This window comes from Orcinus orca, chromosome 6, assembly GCF_937001465.1.
Source record: "Orcinus orca chromosome 6, mOrcOrc1.1, whole genome shotgun sequence".
In the NCBI taxonomy this organism is placed as follows: Eukaryota; Metazoa; Chordata; class Mammalia; order Artiodactyla; family Delphinidae; genus Orcinus; species Orcinus orca.
The window spans coordinates 119639362-119666448 of record NC_064564.1 but is presented as its reverse complement, the minus strand read 5'-3'; the positions used below and the strand labels follow the sequence as shown (position 1 = coordinate 119666448).

The following is a 27087-nucleotide window of genomic DNA, read 5'->3' as shown; positions in this document are numbered from 1 at the left end:
AATGGGCCGAGGGGGCTGCCACTGGGGACGGTTGTGGCCCCCAGCGGTCCTGAGAGGGCCCCGGCGGGCGGGGTGGGGCCCATGGCTATGGTTCTCATGACATCGGGCGGCCCATGGCCAGAGCAGTGTTTTCTTTCACCAAAGCCGGGGAGCTGGACTTTCTCTCTCGCACCGGTGAGGAAACTCTCCCCTGGTGGCCGCCCAGGGGCTTCCGCGCCCAGGGCGCACCCCAGTCCTTTCGGACACGTTGACATCGGGGCTGGCGGGCCGGCGGGGAGGAGCCGGCCTGTGCTGACCTGCTTCCCGTCTGCCCGCTTCCTGCTTCCCTCTGCACAATTGTCGGAAACTCTAGCGAATTTCCTGCCTGCCCGGGTCGCCGTGGAAACCGATAGAAAGAAAGGCCCTGGACAATCACACCCGCGGGCCGGGGAGATAATGGACCACGGGGAAGATAACGCTTCCTCGCGGCCTCAGGACTCAGTCCCGTGGGCTGTAAACAGGAAGCCCTGCATAGGGCTTTCAGGGAGGAAAAGTCACCCGGTGCGCACGGGGGTCTAGCCAGACTCCCATCGCCGTCCCGGGGTCCTGACACCTCACCCACCGCTCCCCTGATAAGTAGCCCGTGCTCGGGGCTGGGGCTGGCACGTCCCCGGCAGCGAGGGCTCGTCCCCGGTTGTCACAGCCTTTGTTCAGTGGCCTCCTGCGTTGGGCACTTGCTGCCCTTGACACAGAGCCCCTGGATTAGCTCCCAGGCCGCCGGCTCAGTGCAGGGCCCTCTGCTACCAGGAGGCGAGGAGGGGGCGTGAGGCTGGGAGCAGGTCCCGGGCCCCTGTGACGCTGGGGGGGCATCAGTCCCAGCCCAGCCCTTGCTGCTGGTGCTTTGGGTGAGGTGAGGCCCAGGCCGTGCCCCACAGCCTGTCGCGGGGCAGGGGGTCATCTGGGTCGTGTTCGGGTCCTGACTCAACCAGGCGCTCACGGGGGTTCCAGTGCCACACCGTATGCCCCACTGCGGGGCAGCCAAGTGTGCTTTGGTGGTAGAGCCACCCGCAGTGGTGGCCGCAGCGGTCTCTGCCCGGCGGTGCCGTGGGGCGTTGACCTTCCGGGCCGGGGCTCCCCGCCTGCGCCTCTTCCCCTCAGGAGCCACGTGCGAGGTGGTGCTGGCGCCATGTGCCCCCGGGCCCTGCAGAAACGGCGGCGAGTGCAAGGAGTCCAAGGACTACGAGAGCTTCTCCTGCGCCTGCCCCGTGGGCTGGCAGGGTGAGCCAGCGAGCCCAGGAGGCGCTGGGACAGGGAGGGTGGGGGTTCCGGGGAGCTTGGGCATCTGTAGAGCAAGAGGTAGTGAGCTCCCCGTCCTTGGAGAGGAGCCAGCGGGCTGCAGAGCCCTCCCAGCCTTGGACGTCTGCATCCGGCTCGGCCCCACGTTGGGGGACAGCAAGTCGGAGAGCCCCTCCTTCCCGGGACGCCCCCAGAGGACCACCCCGCGGCTGCGGAGGCCCCGCTCCTGGGGGGCAGGGGCTGAGCTAACGGCTCCCTCTCCCCCTCCCCCAGGGCAGACCTGCGAGATTGACATCAACGAGTGCGTGAAGAGCCCGTGCCGCGCGGGAGCCTCCTGCCAGAACACCAACGGCGGCTACCGCTGCCACTGCCAGGCCGGCTACACGGGCCGCAACTGCGAGACGGACGTCGATGACTGCCGGCCCAGTGAGTGGCCGGCCAGCTCCGTCCACCTCCGAGATGCTCAGACCTGTTTCCCCAGGGGGGCTCAGGGCAGGGAGCTCGTCGGGGTCGGCTGGGAGAGTGGACGGGGCAGCACCCGGGTGCAGGGTTGGCGCTGGCCAGCTGGACCCTCCAGGAGGGCGCCCGGTCAGGGGCCGGAGGAAGTGCTGGGGGGGTGGCCGCCGTTGACCAGCGAGGTGTTCCCACGTGGTTCTGGAGGCTCTGGAGCCAGGTTGCCAGGCTTCAAGCCCGTCCTAGCATCTCCCCACCAGACTCCAGGGCTCCGCGCCCAGGGCCTTGCCTGCCCGGGCCCGGCGTGGCGCCCTGAGGAGCGGGGCTCTCAGACCCCTGGTTCACATGACCTTGGTGTCCGGAGAAGCCGAGTATGTCATCTGGCGTCACTGGCGAGCAGGGAAGACTGACTTCAGCCTTGCTTGGTGTCACTGTTAAGCCCGGGCGTTCTTCCCGCCCTTGTGGCCTGGGGACCGGGAACACGGGGAGGGGTGTAGACCCCAAGCCCGTGATGCAGCCTGCCGGGTCAGGGGCTCCTGGCCGGACACCGTGGGGGCAGTGCCGGGGTCCCCGCAGCTTCCGTTGCCCTGGCAGCGGGGGTGGTGCCCGCCCATCAGGCCTGCCTTCCCTTCCCCTCCCAGACCCGTGCCACAACGGGGGCTCCTGCACAGACGGCATCAACACGGCCTTCTGCGACTGCCTGCCCGGCTTCCAGGGCGCCTTCTGCGAGGAGGACATCAACGAGTGCGCCAGCAACCCCTGCCGCAATGGCGCCAACTGCACCGACTGCGTGGACAGCTACACCTGCACCTGCCCCGCGGGCTTCAGTGGGATCCACTGTGAGAACAACACGCCTGACTGCACGGAGAGGTGCGTGGGGGCCACAGCCACCGGCATGGGCGCCGTGCAGGGCGGTCCCGGGCCTTGGGCTGGCGTGGGGAGGCAGATGGGCCGCAGGGCCACGCAGTGTCTGGCAACCTGCACACCGAGCAGGTGTCTGCCAGGTGGGCACACAGTGCCAGTCGGGTTGACTCAGGTGCTGTTCCTCCTAAAGGAGCTATTGCCCATTGGCCCGTGTGACTTAGAAGCAGGAGCCCTGGTGGTTTATCCTGAAGAACTGGCGTTCCTCCTTCTATCAGACCAAGGACCTTGTAACCCATCTAGTTTCCTCCTAAAAGAGCTATTACCCGTTGGCCCGTGTGACTTAGAAGCAGGAGCCCTGGTGGTTTATCCTGAAGAACTGGCGTTCCTCCTTCTATCAGACCAAGGACCTTGTAACCCATCTAGTTTCCTTATTTGCCTTGGCTGCCAGGAGGCTCAGTGTTGAAGCTCATTCCTGGTTTCTGACATAACTGTCTCCCGTGTTGTCTGTGCGATTCTGTTTCCTGCCTTTTTTATCTTAACCGCTGTATACCACGTGTGTAATGAAGTTCCTCAGCGTGAGTTGCAAGGAGGCAAAGGAAGGGAGTATGACGTGGTGTGAGAATCTGAGGTCCCTGGTCCTGAGTTGGCGACCTCCTGGGACTCCTGTTGGCTGACCTCAGGGAGGCTGTTCCTGGCCTGTCCCAGCACTCAGACCCCTTCGGCCACACTGATTCGAGGGGGAGACGCCAGCGTGGAGGTACCTGCTTCGGCAGGGTCCCGCTGCCCCCACCCCCGCTCACCACCCCCCCCCCTGCTGCCCACCCACCTCCAGCTCCTGCTTCAACGGCGGTACCTGCGTGGACGGCATCAACTCGTTTACCTGCCTGTGTCCGCCAGGCTTCACGGGCAGCTACTGTCAGCACGACGTCAATGAGTGCGACTCGCGGCCCTGCCTGCACGGTGGCACCTGCCACGACAGCTACGGCACCTACAAGTGCACCTGCCCGCAGGGCTACACTGGCCTCAACTGCCAGGTGAGTCAGGGCCGCAGGGGTGCCCACCACTCAGCGTCACGGCCGCACCACTGAGTCCCCCTCGCCTCAACTCCAGCTGGCTTCACCACCCTGGGGTACGAGGCTCAGGGGGCGGGGGTGCTCCTGGAGATCTGGGCTGCCAGCCTGGGGCCCAGCCCTGGGCTTAGCTGCCAGATAAGGAGTCAGAGGTGAACTTGAACTCAGGTAGCAGAGGTTTACGGAGCAAGAACGAGGACCACTGATCTGGGGGAAGACAGCTAAAAGCCAGTGTTTCCATAGGAAATATGTAAAGGTATTGAAGGTTTACGTTCATTGAAGATTTTCACATAAAACGTCAGTTGCGGGCTTCCCTGGTGGCGCAGTGGTTGAGAGTCCGCCTGCCGATGCAGGGGACGCGGGTTTGTGCCCTGGTCTGGGAAGATCCCACGTGCCGCGGAGCGGCTAGGCCCGTGAGCCATGGCTGCTGAGCCTGTGCGTCCCGAGCCTGTGCTCCGCCACGGGAGAGGCCCGCGTACCGCAAAAACAAACAAACAAACAAACAAGAAAACGTCAGTTACAAAAGAGCTGTTTACTTTTTAAGAAAAATCTTCCTTCAAGAAAAAGCAGCTGGGAATTCCCTGGCTGTCCAGTGGTTAGGACTCCGCACTTTCACTGCAAAGGGCGCGAGTTCAGTCCCCAGTCGGGGAACTAAGATCCCGTAAGGTGCGTGGCGTGCCCCCTCCCCCCCCCAAAAAAAAGGAAAGACAGCTGGTGGTCCGGATTCACCGAGGGCCCAGGACAAGAGAGAGACCCGCACCCCAGCCCCTGGCGGTTCCTGAGCAGGGGGGCCCATGGGCCTCGGGGTCAATTTCTATAGGATGGGGTCACGAGCCATCTCGGGTGAGAGGTTCTCTGGCGCATGTGTGTTCCCCTGTCAGGTGGGATGGGCCCCTTGGGAGTTGACGGGTGGGGGCATGTGAGCGAGGCTGCCCACTGCCGTCCCCAGAACCTCGTGCGCTGGTGTGACTCCTCGCCCTGCAAGAATGGCGGCAGGTGCTGGCAGACCAACGCCTTGTACCGCTGCGAGTGCCACAGTGGCTGGACTGGCCTCTACTGTGACGTGCCCAGCGTCTCCTGTGAGGTGGCCGCATGGCAGCAAGGTAACCGGCCGTGTCCCGACCTGGCCTGGGCTTCCCCACAACCACCGGGCGTCTGTCCTCTGAGGTCAGGAGGTTTGCTGTCCGGAGGGGAGCCCAGGCCTCACGCTCCGTCCACCTCGTCCCCTGCAGGCATCAATGTTACCCACCTGTGCCGGAACGGAGGGCTCTGCATGAATGTGGGCAACACGCACCACTGCCACTGCCAGGCGGGCTACACGGGCAGCTACTGCGAGGACCAGGTAGACGAGTGCTCGCCCAGCCCCTGCCAGAACGGGGCCACTTGCACCGACTACCCTGGTGGCTACTCCTGCGAGGTGGGGACCCGTCCCTGGTGAGGGTGCGCGTGTCTGGTATGAGTGTCGGCGAGGGCTGGGCCCTGGGCTGGGAGCCGGTGCAGCAGGGAAGACCAAGCCCACAGACGTGTACAACTTTCAGTCTTATTAAGGGAGGGCTCGGTAATCAGGAAAGACTGCCTGGAGGAGTTGCCCTCTGCGGGGGGGCACCTGGAAGAGGAAATGGGACGGGGTTTCCCCTCCCCCAGATTTGCCCCAAGGCCCCCACCTCTATGCTAGGGAACCGGGTCTAACACCCACCTTGGCCAGTAAACTGCAGCTTCCTGGGGCCCTTCCCGGGGTCTCCCTCTGGATCCGCCAAGTCGGGGGAACCCCCCAGCTTCGCTGGGCAAGAGGGCAGCTCATGGGCCCCGTCAGCCTGCACAGGGAGTGGGGGGCGCACTGAGCCCGGGCCCGCCCCTTCGCTGTCCCCCTGCAGTGCGTGGCTGGCTACCACGGGGTGAACTGCTCCGAGGAGGTCAACGAGTGTCTGTCCCAGCCGTGCCGGAATGGGGGCACCTGCATCGACCTCACCAACACCTACAAATGCTCCTGCCCCCGGGGCACGCAGGGTAGGCAGGGCCACACCCGGGGAGGGAGCGTGCGGGCCGGCGGCCGGCGTCCATTGCCTGGGCGTCCAGGCTCCCTGGTCCTGACCGCTGGCCGAGGGGCGCACCTGTGGGAGGACCTGCCGCACGGGGTTTGACGGTGCCTGGGCCTGCAGGCGTGCACTGCGAGATCAACGTGGACGACTGCAACCCCCCCATCGATCCCGTGTCCCGGGGCCCCAGGTGCTTTAACAACGGCACCTGCGTGGACCAGGTGGGCGGCTACAGCTGCACCTGCCCGCCCGGCTTCGTGGGCGAGCGCTGTGAGGGTGATGTCAACGAGTGCCTGTCCAACCCCTGCGACGCCCGCGGCACCCAGAACTGCGTGCAGCGCGTCAACGCCTTCCATTGCGAGTGCCGCGCCGGCCACACCGGTGGGTGCCGCCGGCCGGGGGCAGGGAGCGGTGCCGGGGTGGGGGTCAGCCCCTCACACCTGCTGTCGTCCACAGGGCGCCGCTGTGAGTCGGTCATCAACGGCTGCAAGGACAGGCCCTGCAAGAACGGGGGCAGCTGTGCCGTGGCCTCCAACACCGCCCGCGGGTTCATCTGCAAATGCCCAGCGGTAGGTACAGCCGGGCAGGTGGTGGGAAGGGCCCTGTGCGGCCAGGAGGGCTCCCTGGTCTGAAGGTGACAGGAGGACACGCCCGCTTGGCGCACCTGGGATACTGAGGTGGCCAGAGAACCCCGCCTCCCCCCATCCCGCACACGTGCCAGAGGACAATGGGTGGCTTGAGTGTCTGGACTCCAACCTCCTTGTTCCCCTCGAGACCGTGTGCTTTGTGTCAATAAACTTTACGTTTAGAGCACTTTTATAGAAAAATCGTGCAGAAGGAGGGTTCCCACGTACCGCCTCCCTCTACACACCTAGTTTCCCAGTTGTTGGCAACTTGCCCTCACGTGGAACATTGTTACCACTTGCCACCAGCATTAATACATTGTTAAATGATCAACACTGATACGCTGTTAAGTCAGGTCTGCTCTCCTGTGGTGTTTGGGTCTGACACACGTGTAGTGTCACGTGTCCACTGTTGCAGGGTCACGTGGGTTTGCCGTTGCCCTAAAACTGCCCCACGCTCCCCCCTCTGTGCTCCCTCTTCCCTCACTCCCAACCCCTGGGAACCCCCGAGCGTTTTATGTTGACTTTCTTTAAAGGGTCCGGCTGCCCGGGGAAAGGGGGATGGGGGGATGCAGAGGCAAGGTCAGGCCTGGGCGGGTCCCTGGGTGTCTGGGGAGCCGGCCCACCCCGACACCCCCTGTGTGGCCCCCTCCCGGCAGGGCTTCGAGGGTGCCACGTGTGAGAACGACGCACGCAGCTGCGGCAGCCTGCGATGCCTCAACGGCGGCACCTGCATCTCAGGCCCGCGCAGCCCCACCTGCCTGTGCCTGGGCCCCTTCACCGGCCCCGAGTGCCAGTTCCCTGTCAGCAGCCCCTGCATGGGTGGCAACCCCTGCTACAACCAGGGCAGCTGCGAGCCCACGTCCGAGAGCCCCTTCTACCGCTGCCTGTGCCCCGCCAAGTTCAACGGGCTCCTGTGCCACATCCTGGACTACAGCTTCGGTGGCGGCGTGGGCCTCGACATCCCCCCGCCGCAGATCGAGGAGGCCTGCGAGCTCCCCGGCTGCCGCGAGGAGGCCGGCAACAAGGTCTGCAGCCTTCAGTGCAACAACCACGCCTGCGGCTGGGACGGCGGCGACTGCTCCCTCAACTTCAACGACCCCTGGCAGAACTGCACTCAGTCCCTGCAGTGCTGGAAGTACTTCAGCAACGGCCGCTGCGACAGCCAGTGCAACTCGGCCGGCTGCCTCTTCGACGGCTTCGACTGCCAGCGTGCAGAAGGCCAGTGCAAGTAAGGCCCACGGGGACGGCCGCTCTGCACCGCGGGGGCCCCGGGGCTCACGGGGCAGCACGAGGGAGCCGTCCGCTCATGGGCCAGGAGAGGGCAAGGGCCGCGGGCGGAGAAAGGACCCCGAGCTCGCGGGCAGGGCGGCGGGAGGGCAGGTGCCGGCCAAGGGTCCCCGGGGGCCCGGCGTGGAGGGAGCCCTGAGCGTGCCTCGTGCCCACAGCCCCCTGTACGACCAGTACTGCAAGGACCACTTCAGGGACGGGCACTGCGACCAGGGCTGCAACAGCGCCGAGTGCGAGTGGGACGGGCTGGACTGCGCGGAGCACGTGCCCGAGCGGCTGGCGGCCGGCACGCTGGTGCTGGTGGTGCTGATGCCGCCCGAGCAGCTGCGCAACCACTCGCTGCACTTCCTGCGCGAGCTCAGCCGCCTGCTGCACACGAACGTGGTCTTCAAGCGCGACGCCAGCGGCCAGCAGATGATCTTTCCCTACTACGGCCGCGAGGAGGAGCTGCACAAGCACCCCATCAGACGCTCTGTGGACGGCGGGGCCTCGCTGCTCCCAGGCAGCGGGGGCGGGCGCCGGCGCAGGGAGCTGGACCCCATGGACATCCGCGGGTGAGTGCGCTCCCGCGGGCCCCCCCTGCCCCCGAGCGTCAGCGCTCTTCCCACTACGTGGTGAAAGAGGCCCAGGACTTACGGGGCCTGTGTGGGGTGAGGGGCGGAGACAGCGTTCCCCCGGGGGCTCTTCACCCCATGGCCCAGGCCCTGGAGCCTGGGGTCAGCTCCAGGGGAGGATCAGCTTCTTGACATCTCTTCCCTTCTGAGATGAGGAACAGGGATGCTCGTGGCACTCCAGGGAGCCCCGGGGCCGGGGTGGGGCGGGAGCTCTCAGAGGAGTGTCTGTGACCAGCAGCCATGCGTGCCCTGCTGGGGCTGACGTGGGCCGGCAGGGGCGCCGGCCACCTCCAGGGTTGTTCCTGTCCAGACCCAGCTCCCCGCCGCCCCAGGCTGCCCCCCTGGGTTCTGGGAGTGCCTCTGCCCCCGCCCATCAGGGTGAGGCCACAGGGGCCAGAGCTGGTCCCTGGAGGCAGTGGGCTGGGTGGGCGCAGGGAGGAGGCTGGGGTCCGAGCCCCCCGACCCCGGTGCGCCCCCAGGTCCATCGTCTACCTGGAGATCGACAACCGGCAGTGCGTCCAGTCATCCTCGCAGTGCTTCCAGAGCGCCACGGACGTGGCCGCCTTCCTGGGCGCGCTCGCCTCGCTGGGCAGCCTCAACATCCCCTACAAGATCGAGGCCGTGCAGAGTGAGTGGCCAGCCCTGCTCGCCCAGCCACACTCCCTCGGGAGCTTTTGCGTGTACTGGGAGGGGTCCGCCGGGGAGGGGCTGTCTCCCAGTTCCCCTCCCAGGTGCTCACGTTCTTCGTGCCATTTGCCACCCACGGGGGTGTCACGCCATCCAGAGTTTCGGGAGTGTCTGCTGGCGTCTTCCGCCCCGCACGCTCTCCCTCCCCACAGTGGCAGCTGTCAGCGAGGCTGGCCCAGGGGAACCAGCACATCCCAGAAAGTGGGAGCCTTTTTCTCGCCCCACCCCTTCCTTCTGATTTTTCTTTGTTGGGTATTATTTCAAAATCATTACAGCTTTTTTTTTAAAAAAAGAGAGAGAGAGAAAAGAATTGATCGGTGTCATGTGAAGTGTTGAAGTTTGTATCTCGAAAATCCCCCTAAATCCTTTGTCTTAACAGCTCAATGCAAGTGCAGTGATTTGAAGTTGGCTAATCCTTCTCCCTTAAAGGAGAAAAAAGTAAAAGCCGTCTCCAGATAGCCGGCTGGTGCAGGAGAGAATTTAGCGATAGTTTGCAATTCTGATTAATCGCGTAGAAAATGACCTTATTTTGGGGGGCGGGATGGAGGAGAGTAGGCGAGGAGGCGCCCGGCCGCGGAGCCAGTGCGCTGCCCCCGGCCGCCAGCCTGCCTGGTAGCTCGGCCTGATGCCCGCAGGTGAGACGGTGGAGCCGCCCCCGCCCGCGCCGCTGCACTTCATGTACGTGGCCGTGGTGGCCTTCGTGCTGCTCTTCTTTGTGGGCTGCGGGGTGCTGCTGTCGCGGAAGCGCCGGCGGCAGCATGGCCAGCTCTGGTTCCCCGAGGGCTTCAAGGTGTCGGAGGCCAGCAAGAAGAAGCGGCGGGAGCCCCTCGGCGAGGACTCCGTGGGCCTCAAGTTAGTGGACGTGGCCGCGGCATCTGGGGGACTTGGCGGGAGGCGGGGCCGCCCCCTGTGGACCTACGGGCCCCACCTCGGATGCCGGGAGCGGGCGGGGCCCCGAGGGTCTCCTGGGAGCCCTGCTCAGTCCCACCTCCCCACCCCCTCACCCCAGGCCCCTGAAGAACGCCTCGGACGGCGCCCTCGTGGACGACAACCAGAGTGAGTGGGGCGACGAGGGCCTGGAAGCCAAGAAGTTCCGGGTGAGTTGGTGCCCCAGGGCCCCCGCCCCCGCCCCGCCCCTCCCCCCTCCCGGCCCCTTTGGACGTGGCCCTCCGTTCGACCCTGTTCCTTAGTTCGAGGAACCCGTGGTCCTTCCCGACCTGGATGACCAGACAGATCACCGGCAGTGGACCCAGCAGCACCTGGACGCCGCTGACCTCCGCGTGTCCGCCATGGCCCCCACACCGCCCCAGGGCGAGGCCGACACTGACTGCATGGATGTCAACGTCCGCGGGCCGGGTAGGTGCCCCCCGCACCACCCTCCGGGGCTCCACCCTGGGGCACCTAGCCGCTGCGGGCAGCCTGCTCTTGCCTGACCTCGTGACCCGCCTGCCCCCCTCCCCTGAGCCCTCGGGGTCACTACCTGGAAGCTCAGCTTGGGGGGATGAGACCTGGGAGGCGGTGGGGACCCTGGGGAGTCGCTCAGCCTCCTCGCCGGCTCCCCGCTCGGGGCGACGGTCTCAAAACTCACTCTGCCCTCCGAGTTCATTTCTTGATCCGAAACGCTTCTTTTGAGACACCCAAGGTGTTGGTTTCCTAACCACCCATTTCTTACGTGGTCTCTCCTGGGTGGGCTGTTGGTGAAGATCTCGGGCAAGTCCGGAGGCGGAGCGGCGGGCGTCTCTGTCTCCCACCAGCCCGTTGGAGCTGGACTTGCCTCTGCCCTCGGGGAGCTTGCATGGGCTGCGTTGGCCCCAGGCAGGGTGGCCTCCGTGGGCTGCGCGTCTACAGTCCCCGAGCGGCTGCTGGGGGCCGGCCTTCCTGACCAGGCCCCGCCCCTGTCCCGCCCCTGTCCCGCCCCTGCAGACGGCTTCACGCCCCTCATGATAGCCTCCTGCAGCGGAGGGGGCCTGGAGACGGGCAAGAGCGAGGAGGAGGAGGACGCACCCGCCGTCATCTCGGACTTCATCTACCAGGGCGCCAGCCTGCACAGCCAGACGGACCGCACCGGCGAGACCGCCCTGCACCTGGCTGCCCGCTACTCGCGCTCCGACGCGGCCAAGCGCCTGCTGGAGGCCGGCGCTGACGCCAACATCCAAGACAACATGGGACGCACCCCGCTGCACGCGGCCGTGGCTGCCGACGCGCAGGGTGTCTTTCAGGTGGGCAGCCGTGCCCGCGCCCTTCTGCTAGCTTGCGCGCGCCTTCCCTCCTCGTGGCCGGGCCCCGGAGCCCTCATTCCAAGCGTGCCCAGAGCAGGGGCAGCTGACGTCTCCCCCGCTTCCCCACCTCGAGCCTTTGCACCCTGAAGGGGTCCCGAGGCCGGGGAGGGCATCAAAGCCCCGTGTCGTCCTCGCGGGGGGACCCGTCTAGCCGCGGTCTAGCAGGAGGCCGTGGGGACCCGCAGGAAGCAGGGCCTCCTCGCGTTCACCCAAGACAGGCTCCGTCCCCTGCATCTGCCCCTCCCGCCTGGGCTGGAGGCGTCGCCTCTGGCGGTGGGGAGAAGGGCTAGAGGCTGCTGTTTGCTGCCTGCAAACCGGGGGCTCAGGATCGGGGTGGATTAGGGACTTGGGTACCTGGGCCTCTGGGGAGTGTCCCTGGCACAGGGTGCTTTGAAAGCCGCCGGCCGGTCCCCCTGCCGCAGACCAACCAGGCCCTGGGCCGTGGTGCTCTGCACAGACGGGCAGGTAAACAGGGCGCAGACCGGGGTTTTAATTTAGTAATTTTTGACGTGCTGTCTTTCTATGAAAGTAAGAGATCAAGGACGATTTAAATGAGTCCCTGGAGGCAGGCCCTGGCGAGTTCGCTCTGGCAGCCTCTCTGGCGCTTAGAGACATAAATTCCCACGGGCGCTTGTTTCACAGGAGCTCGGCCCGTGCCGCGCATGGCTTGGTCCCCAGCTCCGTTCACCCACCAGCAAACAGTGACCGTCCTTCTCACGGGTGCTCTGGCCCCGGCCCCTCTAGCGGCGGCCGGTGGCTCCCCCCTGCCCCAGCTCCATGGGGCCACTTAGACCCCAGGAGGGGCTGCTTCCACGTCAGGGATCGGATCCCAAGCACTTGTCCCAGGTGGGCGCTTGGCGCTCACACTGGCCGAGCCTGAGACCCTCCCTGTCGCCTAGATCCTCATCCGGAACCGAGCCACGGACCTGGACGCCCGCATGCACGACGGCACCACGCCACTGATCCTGGCCGCCCGCCTGGCCGTCGAGGGCATGCTGGAGGACCTCATCAACTCCCACGCCGACGTCAACGCCGTGGACGACCTGGGTGAGCCGGCTGCGCCCGGCCCGCGGGGGTGCCCGCGTTCACCTGCTGCTCCCTAACCCGCCCCCTGCTTCCCCTTGCAGGCAAGTCCGCCCTGCACTGGGCCGCCGCGGTGAACAACGTGGAGGCGGCCGTCGTGCTCCTGAAGAACGGGGCCAACAAGGACATGCAGAGCAACAAGGTGCGCCGGCTGGCGAGTCACGGCCCCGACGCCACTCTCTTCCAACCGGGGGGCCCAAGCCAGTGACTTCAGCTCCTGGGCCTCAGCTCCCTAACCTGTAAAGTCCCAGGAGGACCCCCTGGCGCACAGATGGTGACCCCTCAGCGAGTGCCTGTGTGTCGTTGGCTCTCCCTCCCTCCTTCCTGCCGTAGTTACGGGTCCCCTCTCGAGCGCAGGGCGTGCGTTCCCTGATAGCGAGTAAGCGGCTGCCGCTCTCCGCTCTCTGTCACTGTGACCTGGGCCTCAGCCCTGTCCTTGGCTGTCCCTGGGCGGGGTGGGGGGACGCAGATGGTACACGCTGAGTCAAGAAGCTGGTGGGCGTGGGGGGCTCTGTGCCTGGGCCGCCCCGTCTCCCTCAGCATTGCCACAGTCTGTGCCCCACGTCTCCGGAACTTGTCGCTGGGCTCCTCTGTGTGTCCAGCCCCACCCTATACGTCACTGACCCCTGGTTGCATTTCAGACTGTCCTGGGGGAGGGGCGCAGGGGGCAGTGTTGGGCCCAGGAGCTCCTGAGTCCGCGGTGGGGCAGAGACGTGATCCCACCTCCCGTTGGGGAGACTCAGCCTCGGAGACGGAGGGGCTGGCCGAAGGGACTGACGTGGCGTGGCGGCGGCCGTGGCCGAGGCCTTGTGTGTACCAGGCTGGCACCATCAGGCCTCACCCCACACGCGCACAGCAGCCTTGGGGGCATATGCGGCATGTCCGCTGTACAGATGAGAAAGCCAAGACCCAGGGACAGAGCTAAGATGTCAGGGTCCCTGGGGGACCGTGTGGTGCCCACGGATGCACTTTAGACATCCCCAAGCCCCTGAAATTGTGGCAGGGTTTGCGTCTGTGCAGGTTTGGAGGGAGGGAAGAGGGGCCACAGTCTGTTAGATTTCCTGCGGGGCCTATGACCCCCGGAAGGGTGAAGCTTTACTGATTTAGAGTTTAGGATCCCACAGACCGCCTCTGGGTGGGTCTCAGAAGATGTATTTAAGGCCTTTTTTGTTAACACTTAACAGGCCAGTTAAAGGTAGCATGCTGGGGAGGGTCGAGATGAGCTGCCCCCCGCCCCGTGGCCGGGAGGAGGGGCCAGACCGCCGGTCCCTCTGGTGACAGGTGACCTCCTCACCTGCCCCCGTCCATTCCCCCAGGAGGAGACGCCTTTGTTCCTGGCCGCCCGGGAGGGCAGCTACGAGACGGCCAAGGTGCTGCTGGACCATTTCGCCAACCGGGACATCACGGACCACATGGACCGCCTGCCCCGCGACATCGCGCAGGAGCGCATGCACCACGACATCGTGCGGCTACTGGACGAGTACAGCCTGGTGCGCAGCCCCCCGCTGCACGGCACGCCCACCCTGTCGCCCCCGCTCTGCTCTCCCAGCGGCTACCTGGGCAACCTCAAGCCCGCCGTGCAGGGCAAGAAGGCCCGCAAGCCCAGCACCAAGGGCCTGGCCTGCGGCGGCAAGGAGCCCAAGGACCTCAGGGCGCGGAGGAAGAAGTCCCAGGACGGCAGGGGCTGCTTGCTGGACAACTCGAGCGCGCTGTCGCCCGTGGACTCCCTGGAGTCCCCCCACGGCTACCTGTCGGATGTGGCCTCCCCGCCCCTCCTGCCCTCCCCTTTCCAGCAGTCTCCCTCTATGCCCCTCAACCACCTGCCCGGGATGCCCGAGGCCCACCTGGGCGTCAGCCACCTGAGCGTGGCGGCCAAGCCCGAGATGGCGCTGAGTGGGGGTGGCCGGCTGGCCTTCGAGGCGGGGCCGCCGCGCCTCTCCCACCTTCCCGTGGCTTCCGGCACCAGCACGGTCCTGGGTGCTGGTGGCAGCGGGAGCTGCGGTGGGGCCGTGAATTTCACCGTGGGTGGGGCCGCAGGCTTGAACGGCCAGTGCGAGTGGCTGTCCCGGCTGCAGAATGGCCTGGTGCCGAACCAGTACAACCCGCTGCGAGGGAGCGTGGCGCCGGGCACCCTGAGCACGCAGGCCCCCGCCCTCCAGCACGGCATGGTGGGCCCGCTGCATGGCGGCCTGTCGGCCACCGCCCTGTCCCAGATGATGAGCTACCAGGCCCTGCCCAGCACGCGGCTGGCCGCCCAGCCTCACCTGGTACAGCCTCAGCAGCAACAGCAGAACTTACAGATGCAGCCGCCGAACATGCAGCCGCAGGCACCGCAGCCGCACCTCGGCGTGGGCTCGGCCACCAGCGGCCACATGGCCCGGAGCTTCCTGGCGGGGGAGCTGAGCCAGGCGGACGTGCAGCCCCTGGGCCCCGGCAGCCTGGCGGCGCACACCGTCCTGCCGCAGGACAGCCAGGTCCTGCCCACGTCGCTGCCGGCCGCGCTGGCCCCGCCCATGACCACCGCCCAGTTCCTGACGCCCCCCTCCCAGCACAGCTACTCCTCCCCCGTGGACAACACCCCCAGCCACCAGCTGCAGGTGCCCGAGCACCCCTTCCTCACCCCATCCCCGGAGTCCCCCGACCAGTGGTCCAGCTCGTCGCCGCACTCCAACATCTCCGACTGGTCCGAGGGCATCTCCAGCCCGCCCACCAGCATGCCGTCCCAGATCGCCCACGTTCCTGAGGCCTTTAAGTAAACAGCCGGCTGCCCCCAGGGACCCTGTGCTTCCTTTCCCAAGCCCTGCTGGACGTTCGCGTGCGCTCCGTGGATGTCGGGGCCGACCAAAGGAGCTTTTTTCAAAACATGAGTCTTTATACAAAATAAGAGGACAAGAATTTTTAATTTTTTTTTTTTTTTAGTATTTATTTATGTACTTTTATTTTACCTGGAAACACTGTCTTTTTATTTATATGTACTGTTTTGTATATCACCAGGTAGCAACTTCTATCTGCTCCAAGAAAATAAACTAGTTCTCTATTGTGATTTCCCTGCTTAGGATGAAGATTCCCAGGTGTTTGTAAAATATAAACAAAGATTCATGATTTCCAAATGCCATTTATTTATTGATTTCCTTTTTTTTTTTTTTTTTTTTTAATCCGAAAAGAAATGTCAGAGAAGGGAGCTTTTCGAGCCAGCATTGTTCAGAAAGCTCCCGGGGTGCCCGGGCCTGCTGCCCGTTTCCCCAGACAGCCCCCTCACCCCTCCTCCAAAGCGGGACCACTCCCCCGACCCCCGCTCCCAGGACCACCTGCGTTTTGCGAGAAGATGCATCTAGAGAGAGAAAAGCAGACCCTTTACTCCTTAAGCACATGGGTTAATTGGCTTCTAAAATAGGGAAGGAGCATGTGGAATGATGTGGTTTATGTGTTTTGGTGTTCTTTTAAATGACTTTTTTAAAACACGCTTTTAAAAACGTGTTCTTGGGGTATACCAAGGGTACGTTTCATGGTACCAATCATGAATCTTTGTTTCGGGTTCAGTATTACGTAGTTGTTCATTGGTCTTGTGAGTTCTTGTTCTTTCTGGAGGCTCCCAGGCACCACCACCCCCGCCCCCACTGATACTTAAGCATCGTGCGGAGTGAGAGGTCAGAGGTGTGGTACCCACCTGGGACCCCACGCTGGGGAGGCCTACCCCTTTCTGGGGAGAGACACTGCCTGGGCCACCCCGTCGGAGGCGTCTCAACTTGAACTGCGTCTCCCAGGTTCAGCAGAAGATGGATTGGTGCTCCCGGGGCCCGAGCGCTGATGGGCCCTGTCTTTATAGGAGACTCGGAAAAACATGGTTGTGTGCAGCCTCACTGCTCAGAGACCCTCGTGCCGGGGCCCGGCGCGGCTCAGTGGGGCGCTTGGGACGCCGGGAGCCTGCTTGCGGGCCACCCCTCCCGGTTTGGGGAGGGGGGGGCGTGCGCCCGGGGGAGGGAGCAGATTCTTACATTATCAAGTATAAGCCTGTGGCAGAGTAAATGTCTGTAAATACATTTCTAAATGGGGGATTTTGTTTAAGAAATCTGATGGAACAAATCTGTCAGGGGTCATGTTGGTAAGGGATGTCAGAACCCAGGCCCCACGACCTGACCTGCAGCTGCTGAACCGTAGCTCCTGAGAGCAAAGCCAGGGAGGGTCCTGCCGCCCACTGCGCTCGGGCAGCTGCTCGGGCCTCGCCGGGCACAGTGTTGGGCCACCCCTAGTGGGCATGACCAGACACTTCCTAAAATGTTGCTTCTTACTGTGTTTTATAAAATAGAGTGTAGTTTACATGAAAAGGAAACTTTTTAAAAAAGTTATCTACATGCAAAACTGCAGGTGATGAAAATGATGTATTTTTTTTCATCTTTTTTGTCTGATTTGCAATAAAAATGATTCTGATGGTTGTCCAGATTTTGCTAAACTCGGCTGTGGTGCTGGCTTGCTTTCTGAGAGCGGGGAACAGCAGGGCAGTCCTCTCCGAAGTACCTCCCGATGGGAGAGCGGTGGTGAGACCACCCAGCCCTGGCCCGTGGGCGCCGGCGTCACTCTGTCCGCTCGGAAGGTGTCCAGCGTCCCTGTCTACCACGGGGAGGCAGACACCCCACAGGGAGCCGGGCACATACAGCCCGACACCACCAGGCTCCGGGCTCTCCCGTCTGTCTGGGCCACGGAGGGAGAGGCACCCCTGACCAGCCTGGGGACCACGGCCCGGGGGCCGCTGCAGGAAAGAGGGGTACAGGGAGGGGCCGGGAGGCCACGGGAAGGAGTCCAGACCCTAGCGTGAGGTCAGAGGAAGCCACAGGAATATCCGAGCAGGGGCACCACGGGGGTGACCCCAAGGGGTGCAGGCTGGGCAGAGCCATTGGCTCAGGGAGCCTGAGTTGGGCCACCAGACGCCCACGTGGGCCTCTCCCCGTCCCTCCTGCCTGTGCCCCTCCTCTCACCTGGCCCCGCCTGCCTCTTCTCTACCTGGCCCCGCCCCCAGGCCAGTGGCTTCAAACCAGATTTTGTTTTTTTAATTTAAAAAAATTTTTTTTAAACTATTTTTTGGCTGTGTTGGGTCTTTGTTGCTGCGCACAGGCTTTCTCTAGTTGTGGAGAGTGGGGGCTACTCTTCGTTGCGGTGCGCAGGCTTCTCATCACGGTGGCTTCTCTTGCTGCGGAGCACGGGCTCTAGGCACGTGCGCTTCAGTCGTTGTGGCTCGCGGGCTCTAGAGCGCAGGCTCAGTAGTTGTGGCGCACGGGCTCAGTTGCTCCGCGGCATGTGGGATCTTCCCGGACCAGGGATCGAACCCGTGTCCAAACCAGAATAACAGAGAGTCCGGTGACCCCCTTCCACTGCAAAGTGCCGCCTGCCCCTGGGCCTGGCCTATTCAGGCACAAAGGTGAACCAGGATTTCCTCACTGAGTTCGGATGCTTCGTTCCTGGGACAGGAGGTTCTGGGAAGTGGGATGTGGCAAATGGCTGAATTTCCATCTTTGGGGGGCGGTACTCAGCCTGAATTCTGCCCAAAGAACACCCACACCACAAAATTACACTCCTAGGTGTACACTTGAGAAAAGTGAAAGCAGACTCGCACAAGTGCGTCCACAGACGTGCTCACAGCAGCCAAGAGGTAGGAACAGCCCAAATGCCCGTCTGCTGCCAAGTGGATGAGCCAAGTGCAGTGGCCCGAGCTGTGGTGGTTCATCATATGCGTCAACTTGGCTGGGGGGCCATTTGGCCAAACGTGAGGGTGTTTCTGGATGAGATTAGCATTGGAATCTGTGGGCTGAGTAAAGCAGACACCACCCCCCCGCCCATGCGGGTGGGTCTCACCCAATCAGGTGAAGACTTGAATAGAACAAAAAGGTTGGGTAAGGGGGACGTCCTCCTGCCAACCACGTGAGCTGGGACGTCAGTCTCTTCCTGCCTTTGGATTTGCACCAAAGCATCAGCACCCCGGTCTCGAGCTGCTGACCACAGATCTGGGGACTTTGGAGCCCCCATAATCGTGTGAGTCAATTCTTTGTAATCAATTTCTTTATGTATTGATACATCCTGTTGGCTCTGTTTCTCTGGAGAACCCAGACTAAATACACATATGGTGGAATATTATTCAGCCATGAAGAAGAACGAAGCTACCGACACCTGCTACAGCACAGCTGAAACTCAGAAACATCATGCTGAGCAAAAGAAGCCAGACACGGGCTTCCCTGGTGGCGCAGTGGTTGAGAGTCCGCCTGCCGATGCAGGGCACGCGGGTTCGTGCCCCGGTCCGGGAAGATCCCACATGCCGCGGAGCGGCTGGGCCCGTGAGCCATGGCCGCTGAGCCTGCGCGTCCAGAGCCTGTGCTCCGCTACGGGAGGGGCCACAGCAGTGAGAGGCCCGCGTAGCGCAAAAAAAAAGAAGCCAGACGCTAGAGGTCACACACTGTATGCCTGCATTTGTGTGAAACGTGCAGACCAGGTAAACCCACAGAGGCAGCACGCAGATGAGCGGTTCCCAGGGCTGAGGGCAGGGGGGGATGGGAAGCGACTGCCCAGTGGGGCTGGGGCGTTACGCTGGGCGATGAGACGCTTTGGAACTTGATAGAGGTGGTGGCTGCACATTTTTAACGTATTAAGTGCCATTGAATTTGCTGTAAAATGATTAATTTTATGTTCTATCAGTTATACCTCAATCAATTATTTTTTTAAAAGAAAGAACTCCCAGCAGTGTTTGAACTCCCAAGAAGTTCACTGGGGCTGTGGGATTCCCACAGATGCAGCAGGACGGGCCTCAGGGGACCCAGGGGTCATGAGGAGCGCCTCTCTGCTACCCAAATCTTTGGGGCCCTCAGCAGCAAGGAGCAGGGTGCCGTGCCTGGAACCTGGCCCTGCCCACCGCTTTGCTGGCAAGGTCCTGGGGGGAGGGGCAGCTGCAGCCACAGAGCAAGGGCTCTGCCCTCCCCCCCCACCGCCCGAACCTCCCCTGACCCTCAGGAGCTCAGCCCTCAGCCGCCCCCAGGCTCGGAGGCACTGGCGGAGGTTCTGCAGGCCCCAGGGTGCCCACCGGATGCTGAGAGGGTGTGAGCAACCCACCCGTTTGTCCCACTGGGACCTGAACCTGCTCCCGCTGCCCCGGCTGCCCTGCCGACTCGCCTCCCTCCAACTCGCCATTCTCATCCTGGACGTACAGCCCGACTCGGCCTGCTCTGCCGGCCCCGCCTTTGAAGGACCCCCGCCTTGCCACCATGCACCTCCCAGGGAGGACACAGCCCCTCCCTTGGGGCTAAGCTCACCCAAGACACCCCTGGCTTGGGGGTCTGTCCTGGGCTGAACTCTGTCCTCCCAGAAGTCACATGTTGAAGGCCTGGCTCCCCGGACCTCAGAACGTGGCTGTGCTTGGAGGTGGGTCTTTAAAGCCTCGGTAATTAAGGCAAAGTGAGGTCGTTAGGGTGGCCCTAAGCCAATGTGACTGGTGTCCTCGTACGAAGAGGCGGTCAAGACATAGACACGCACAGAGGGAGGATGGAAGACCCAGGGAGAGGGCGACCACCTCCCAGCCCAGGAAAGAGGCCTCAGGAAGTCAACCTCGCCAACACCTGGATCTCGGCCTTCAGCCCTCAGAACTGTGAGAGATGAATTTCTGTTAAGCCACTGGCCTGTGGTACCTTTCTTTTTTGGGACCACGTTGTGCACTTGTGGGATATTCGTTCCCCGACCAGGGATTGAACCTTGGTCCCGGCAGTGAAAGGGCTGAGTCCTAAGCCCTAGACTGCCAGGGAATTCCCTGTGGTACTTGTTCTGGCAGCCCTAGCTGACTAACAGAGCACACCTCTCAGGTGCCACACGCATGTCCACATCCCCAGCAGCCCCAGCCTGCTGGCCCTGGTGCTGCCCTGGTTCCCTCCCCCTCCTCAGCTCGTCACTCCCCAGGGACCTGGAGACTTGCACTTTTCAACATGCAAAACACACGAGGTTGACACAGAGCCGCCAATCCCGATCCACCTCCTGATGCTTCCTTCCCTCCTGACTGCTTGTGGTCAGGGGCCGTTGGGGGGGGACCTTCCTCAAAGCATCCAGGGTAGTTCAGAGCAGCAGGTCCAACAGAAAGGTAACGCCAGCCACATGTGCACTTCAAAGACTTTAGCTGCCACAGGAAACATGAAAAGAAACAGGTGAAGTTTATTTTAATACAATTTAGTTAACCAGTAGATCCAAACTATTACCACCTCAGCCTGTCATCGACATAAGCAGTTAATGGGATGTCTTACATGCTTTTTGGGGGGGTAGGAGGGGGACTGTGTCTTTGAAAGCCCGTGTGCGTCCCAGGCTTACAGCGCACCTCAGTTTGGACTGGTCGCAGCCCCAGGTGCTTGACCAGCACACGTGCGCACAGACACCACGTCGGATGGCACGGATTTAGACCGTCACGGTGGCCTCTCGGCACCTCTCAGCCCTGCAGGAAAGCCCGAGGCCCATCACTGGCGTGGGGTCTGCTCCACCTTGTCCCCGAGTGAGCCCCAAAGGAGGCTCTGCACCCCTCTGGCCAGAGCAGAGACGGGACCCGTGGGCGAGGAGGGACAGCATTAGGGCCCACAGATAAACAGACAGGCAGGGCTACTCCACACCAAGAAGTGAGCAGAGTGTCTCCGGCCTCCGCGCTGCTTGGGGGCCTTGGGCCGCACTGGCTCTCTTCGTTAAGAAAGGCTCGCTTCCAGAGAATGTCCGCAGTGAGACGGCCCTTAGCCGCGGAGCTGACGTCCACTCTGCGGCACCTTCCTATTCCCTCACGGGCCGACGACAAGTCCTTTGTGGGCCAGCCCGATCCAGAAACCACACCGCTGGAGTGGGGCACAGCCGTCAGCGGCAGACGGTGGAGAGCTTCCTACACTCACCGCTTGTGATGGGGCCCCGGGCATAAGAGCAAAGGATTATTCTGTTGAAGTATTTCATTCAGAAACCTAAACAATGTGGTCCAGATTGACCCCAGGGCAAACGGAGACCCAGAAGCACTGTGTCCCGAAGGGTGTTTGTTTGACGGGTTTTGGGTCAGAGTATCCTTTCCTGCAGGACCTCTTAGGCTTTGAAATGATGGTGTGGACAGTGCATCGCCAGGAGGGAGCGTATGCGCACTGGTTCCCAAACGGACTCACCCATCACAGATGAAGGGGCGACACGGGCTGGACACGGGTCAGGACATGCTGCTCCTAGTGACTCCATCTTCAGGATGATTCAGGAAGCCACACTGGTTGCCGCCGCGCTTCCCGATCTGTGTCCCTTGTGTCTCCACCTTCCCGGTCTCAGCTGTTGACCCGCAGGCAGGTGACTTGTCTCCGAGACTGTGTCTCAGGGGTAACGTGGGAACTGCTCTGAGCCAACCTCCTGGGCTTGTGGTGGGGCCAGGACCTGTCAGGTCGCCGCCGTAAAGCTCCTGGCACGAGGTAAGGACTCAGAAATGGCACCGAGTTCTACAGCTGCGTTCCCTGCGCCGCCCCGGGGAAGCGTGTGCTCGCTCGAGCCAGGCAGCAGCCTCTTTCGGGACACGTGACCATCCCCGTTCAGGACGGAAAAACCCAGGCTCGACGAGGTGACAGTCTGAGCTCCAGAAACGTTATTTCTGTGTAACACAACAGATGCTGCGTGCGAAGGGCCTCAGAGTTACATTGTTTACTTTTTCACACCGTCGAATGTGTGGCCCTTCCTGAATCACACAGTGATGCGTCATCAATACTTACTATGAGTCTGTAGTTGTGTATGGATTCACAATATTCGCTGTAAATCTCCGTACAGACACACCTCAGAGACATTGCGGGTTTGGTTCCAGACTCCTGCAATGAACTGAGTATCACACTGAAGGAAGTCACAGGAATGTTTTGGTTTCCCAGTGCGTGTAGAAGTTATGTTTACACTAGACTGTAGTCTATTAGGTGTGCAATAGCATTATGTCTAAAAATCAATGTACATACCTTAATTAAAAAATACTTTATTGCTAAAGCATGCTAAGCGTCCTCTGAGCTTTCAGTGAGTCATAACATCAAAGATTACTGAGCACAGACACTGTAACGAGTATAATAATAAAGAAAACGTTTGAAATATTGCGAGAATTACCACAATGTGACACAGAGACAGGAAGCAAGAAAACGCTATTGGAAAAACGGTGCCCATAGACGTGCTTGACGCAGGGTTGCCACAGACCTTCAACTTGTAAGAAAACGCAGTATCTGTGAAGCACAATACAGCGAGGTGTGCCTGTACCAGAGCTTTTGTCACCCTGTTTTGGCATCTCTTCAATTTAAAAAACAAGTCTTGGGACTTCCCTGGTGGTCCAGTGGTTAGGACTCCACGCTTTCACTGCCAACGGCGTGGGTTCAGTCCTTGGTCGGTGAACTAAGATCCCGCAGGCTGCACGAAAAACAAGACAAACGAACAAAACCAAAACGAGCCTCAGAAAAGTGGGTGACGTTGAGACTTCCCTGGTGGCGCAGTGGTTGAGAATCCTCCTGCCAATGCAGGGGACACGGGTTCAAGCCTGGTCCGGGAAGATCCCACATGCCGCGGAGCAACTAAGCCCGTGCGCCACAACTACTGAGCCCACGTGCCACAGCTACTGAAGCGCCTAGAGCCCGTGCTCTGCAACAAGAGAAGCCACCGCGATGAGAAGCCTACGCACCACAACGACGAGTAGCCCCCGCTCGCCGCAACCAGAGGAAGCCCGCGCGCAGCAACGACGACTCAACGCAGCCAAAAATAAACAAATAAATAAATAACATTTACAAAAAAGAAAAAGAAAAATGTGTGACCGTGAGTAGGTTACTTATTCCTCACCAGCCATTTCCTTACCTGTAAAATGAAAGAAAGAGAAGGACACTGCCCTGAAGCGCCATTCCCCCACCCCCGCACCCTGGCCACCCCTGGCTCAGGGCCTCCCCAGCGACCAGCGACCCAGTGGGTGAGGGGTGATGCCGAGGCTAGATCCAGCCCCCGTAGCTGTGAGGATTAAATCACTGAGCACAGCGCTCGAGAAATCCACATCTTCTGTTTTTCCATTAAGCTCGACCCTGGGAAGATTTACTGAGCACCTACTGTGCTCCGCAGACCCCACCACCCTCTGGGGTCCAGAAATGAACAACCCCGCAGAGAGGGCTGCAGTCTGGGGGTGCTGCAGGGAGCCAAAGGTTTTCCTCTGGCTGCACCGGTGCCCAGAGACCCAGAGGTCCTGGGAGGAGCCGCCAGCAGGGCAGAGGCTTGCTGGGGCCAGCCTGCCTACACGGAGGCGGCTCTCTGCCTCCCCCTGCTGGCAGCGCCCCACCAGTGTCCCCTTTGGCAAGCGGGTGGTCCGCGTGGGGACTTCCAGAGGGCCAGGTGAGGCCAGGTGAGGCTCCGCTGTTTATAGTTTACGTCTGCACCTCTCCTAACGCTCGGCTCCATCGTCCGTGACAGTGCTGTTGCCCCTTTTTACAGATGAGGAAGCTGAGGCTCAAAGAGGTAGGTGACTTCCCTGAGTTCACCCACTTGAGCCAGAGCGTGCGACTCCCCAGTCAGTGTCCTTACAGCCACCTCAGGGGTCACCTCCCCTGGGAGGACCCGGAGGGCCTGGAGACCCCACCTTGCTCAGCCCCTCACCATTCAGACAGGGAAAGCCATGCTCAGGGAGGGAAGTGTCAAAGGCACCTTGCCAGGAGTTAACGCTGCAGCCAGTCTGCCACTCGGCAATCTGCAGGTGTAGGGGTTCTTCCAAGCTCCACCCTAGGCCCTTTCCAATTCCCGATCCACGGTCCCAGCAGGCCCCCAAGTCCACACCTGTAACTTAGGTCACCACCGAGGCTCAGGACTCCCGCCTTGTTTGTTCCCTTGATGTGTGTGGAGCGTGTGCCGTGCCAGGGGCTGCGGATGCAGCTGGCAGCCAGAGAGCCACGTCCTGCCCTCGGGGGTCATCCGGGGTTTGGCTCTCCCCACCAGCCTGGCCCCAGCAGCCTTGCCACTCCCCTGGGGAACCCAGGGCCACCTCCTGGGCTCCTGACTCTGGCTAGTGCCCTGCCGGACAGCCCGGAGGAGGCTAAACCGGTGACGTCACTCCTGGCTGCTGAAAAGCCCCTGAGAGCTTCCTTGCTTCCAAAAGTCAAGCGTAAGTCCCCTCTCGGCGCCCACGGAGCCCCACGCGATGGGGGCACGCCCAGCGGCTCCCGGGCCGCTGCCTGCTCTCTGGGGTCCACCCCCTGCCACTCCAGAAGTTTGTCTTCGCGTCAGCCACAAGTGCTCCTCCTTTCCCATCCCTGCCTCTCCCCGCCCCCCAGCAGGTGGGACCCAGACCGCACTGGGCACATCCGCTGCTGCCCAGCGTCCTGCTCCCCCAGGGATAGGAGCCGCGCCTGTCTTTCCACGGCCACAGCCTCGGCTCCTCCCGGTGCCTGGTGCGTGACGGGGGCCCAGCAAACGGCCGTGTGCTGCTCTAGGAAGGACGGCTCCCAGGTTTTCCAGGGCCTCGCTGCAGCTAAGGAGGACACAGCGCACATTTCCCCGCGGCTCGTATGCAATCGGCATCTTCCTGTGTTTTCTGCTTCACCCCTGTTGCTACTCACCTTATATGCTCAGTACTTGGCTCAGTGATTCAAAACAGAAAGTTCTCTGAGACCTCCTAGGGGCCAGGCATGTTTCCAGACGCTGGAGAGGACAGTGCCATGCTCAGGCTACAGTGCCACTGACGGTGATGACATTTACCAAGCCTGGCTGGCTCAGGGCTTGGACTGGATATGGACGTCCTCCTGCAATGCCCTCCGGGGGCCCAGGATGGCTCTAGTGGTGTTGGCCTTATGCCCCTGGCCTGCACCTTCATTGAGGGGCCTCCCTCTCCTCACCTGCAGCCTGGCCATACACCAGCAACCCACCTGGATGCACCCCGACAGGGGCCCCCACACACCGGGGCCCGATGCCCAGGTGCCATGGAAGAAACTCTAAGGCACAGCTATCTGCGCCTCGGGACCTGTTTCTCCTGAAGGAACTGACCCCCACCCCTTCCTCTCCAGCCACTCCATCCTCCGGAAGCCCATCCTTCCGGCTCTTCCCACCTCTGAGGCCCTGACATGCTTTTTGCCTGGACCACTCAGCCAGCCCCGTCTCACAGAGGCTGCCCCCTCTCGCCAGGACGAGCTGGGCAGGCCCATTCCCACGCCCCCAGCCTCAGCACCCAGGACTGAGGGTGTGCGTCAGGGGCTGAGCAGAGCACCTGGCCTGGAACAGGCCTGCCATACAAACACCCACAGACCACACTTTACGCCCTGCGGGGGAGTGAGGGGCACAGGCTCACGGCCACGGGCCGCCGGGCCTTCACCTACACTGAGACTGCTGCCCGCCCCAAGGGCCCCTGGGAGGACTGCCTGGCAGGTCTGTCATCAGGGATGCTGAGTGGGGACGCCCGACCTCTCCCCAACAAGGCGCTCACATCAGACCAGCGCCGTCCAATGGGAACGTAATGCCAGCCACGTATGGAATTTTACACTTCCTGGCAGCTACATTAAAGAAAGGAAACAGACGAAATAAAATTTTATAGTATATTTTATTTAACCCAGTAGATCCAAAATATCATTTCAACAGGCAAGGCTCTCACTGAGCTACCTCACAGCCTCGGCCCCGTGGCGTGGACTCTGCGCTCAGAGCGCATCTTGGGTTGGACCAGTACCCTGGAAGGTACAGGCTAGTGGGAGAGGCTGACTGTCACAATACTGAACACACTGTGACAAAGTGCCGTAATGATGACGAGACAGCCCGGTTCTCTGGCACCGCCTCTGCCCGTTGTCCCTCTGCCCACAGCAGTTCTGTGTCCCGTGCGTTCTGGGCAACGTGACTACAGCTCATGTGACTACGGAGCTTGGCATGAGGAGCGACAACATTTCCCCCAGGAAAGAGCGGCCAATTCCAGCCCACCCAGTGGGGGCTTCAGGGAGGTGGTGACATTTGTATCCAGCCTCCAAGTACGAGCCAGGGGAGAGGCTGGGAGAAAGGAGAGAGGAGTGGACATTGCAGGCAAAAGGAAGGGTGCCTAATCAAGACTAGTGATGGCTGTCGTGGCGGTGCACCTCCTCGGCACGGCCCCCGCGTCCCAGTTTGCCCTGACAGCCCCAGCTCACACCTGTTGATCCAGCACATGTGTCAACAGCACCCTCTCTCAGTCCCCAAAATGTCCAGGTGCTCACCCTGCGTAAACCCCAGGCTGACGAGGTTAAGGAAGGTGACAAAGGGCACACGGCATCTGGGTAGCAGGCTGGTCTCAAAGCAGATGGTCTTTGACTCTGAGCCCTGTCTCCATGGCCCAGAGGCTTGATGGCTCAGCTGCGGGCCCAGGAGCCCTCTCCTGCACACCAGCCTACAGACAGAACCTGAGAGGGTCTCCACACACAGCTTAGCGGGAGGGAGGAGGGGAGGGGAAAAAAAGCCCCAAGGCCCTTGCAGGTCACCTTTGCTAATCACAGCTTTCCTTAAAGTCACCACACGTGCTGCCCCTTTAACAACCCCCCAGGGCCCAGAGGTCTCCAATTTGCCCTGGGCAAGTTGCTTTCTGCTGCTTCAGTGTCTTCAGGTTGGAGCCCACTGGGGCTGACCACAGGGCTCCTCAGGCCACCAGAGAGGAAGGTCTGGGCTCGAGCTCTTGAGCTCTTTGAACCTCCCGGGCTGGGGGGTGGGGGTGGGTACCAGCGACACATCTCTCTGCAGGATGATTTGCTGGGACCAAGTGTCCGCAGAACACAGTGACCACCAGGAAGAAGGGGACCGAGTGGTGGGGCCCAGCGTGCGTTCTACTGCATGTTCCCTAACTCTGTGTT

The 27087-nt window shown here is 62.0% G+C and overlaps 1 protein-coding gene across 2 annotated transcripts in view; it reads left to right on the top strand.

Moving 5' to 3' along the window:
* Nucleotides 1-16724, top strand: part of NOTCH1 (notch receptor 1) — a 46829-nt gene extending 30105 nt beyond the window's left edge. Inside the window, exons 16-34 of one of the 2 annotated variants that reach the window (XM_004284975.4) lie at nucleotides 1138-1257; nucleotides 1549-1701; nucleotides 2370-2598; nucleotides 3425-3626; nucleotides 4612-4765; nucleotides 4895-5079; nucleotides 5537-5669; nucleotides 5822-6079; nucleotides 6155-6267; nucleotides 6981-7552; nucleotides 7770-8165; nucleotides 8705-8853; nucleotides 9548-9764; nucleotides 9922-10009; nucleotides 10103-10268; nucleotides 10836-11131; nucleotides 12091-12238; nucleotides 12319-12416; nucleotides 13591-16724. In XM_004284975.4, the coding sequence (XP_004285023.1) occupies nucleotides 1138-1257; nucleotides 1549-1701; nucleotides 2370-2598; nucleotides 3425-3626; nucleotides 4612-4765; nucleotides 4895-5079; nucleotides 5537-5669; nucleotides 5822-6079; nucleotides 6155-6267; nucleotides 6981-7552; nucleotides 7770-8165; nucleotides 8705-8853; nucleotides 9548-9764; nucleotides 9922-10009; nucleotides 10103-10268; nucleotides 10836-11131; nucleotides 12091-12238; nucleotides 12319-12416; nucleotides 13591-15030 (5117 nt within the window). In that variant the 3' untranslated portion in view covers nucleotides 15031-16724. Of the gene's footprint in view, nucleotides 1-1137; nucleotides 1258-1548; nucleotides 1702-2369; nucleotides 2599-3424; nucleotides 3627-4611; nucleotides 4766-4894; nucleotides 5080-5536; nucleotides 5670-5821; nucleotides 6080-6154; nucleotides 6268-6980; nucleotides 7553-7769; nucleotides 8166-8704; nucleotides 8854-9547; nucleotides 9765-9921; nucleotides 10010-10102; nucleotides 10269-10835; nucleotides 11132-12090; nucleotides 12239-12318; nucleotides 12417-13590 lie in introns of those variants that run through there. The other variant, XR_007478026.1, reaches the window with a different exon arrangement.
* The last annotated feature ends 10363 nt before the right edge of the window (nucleotides 16725-27087 follow it).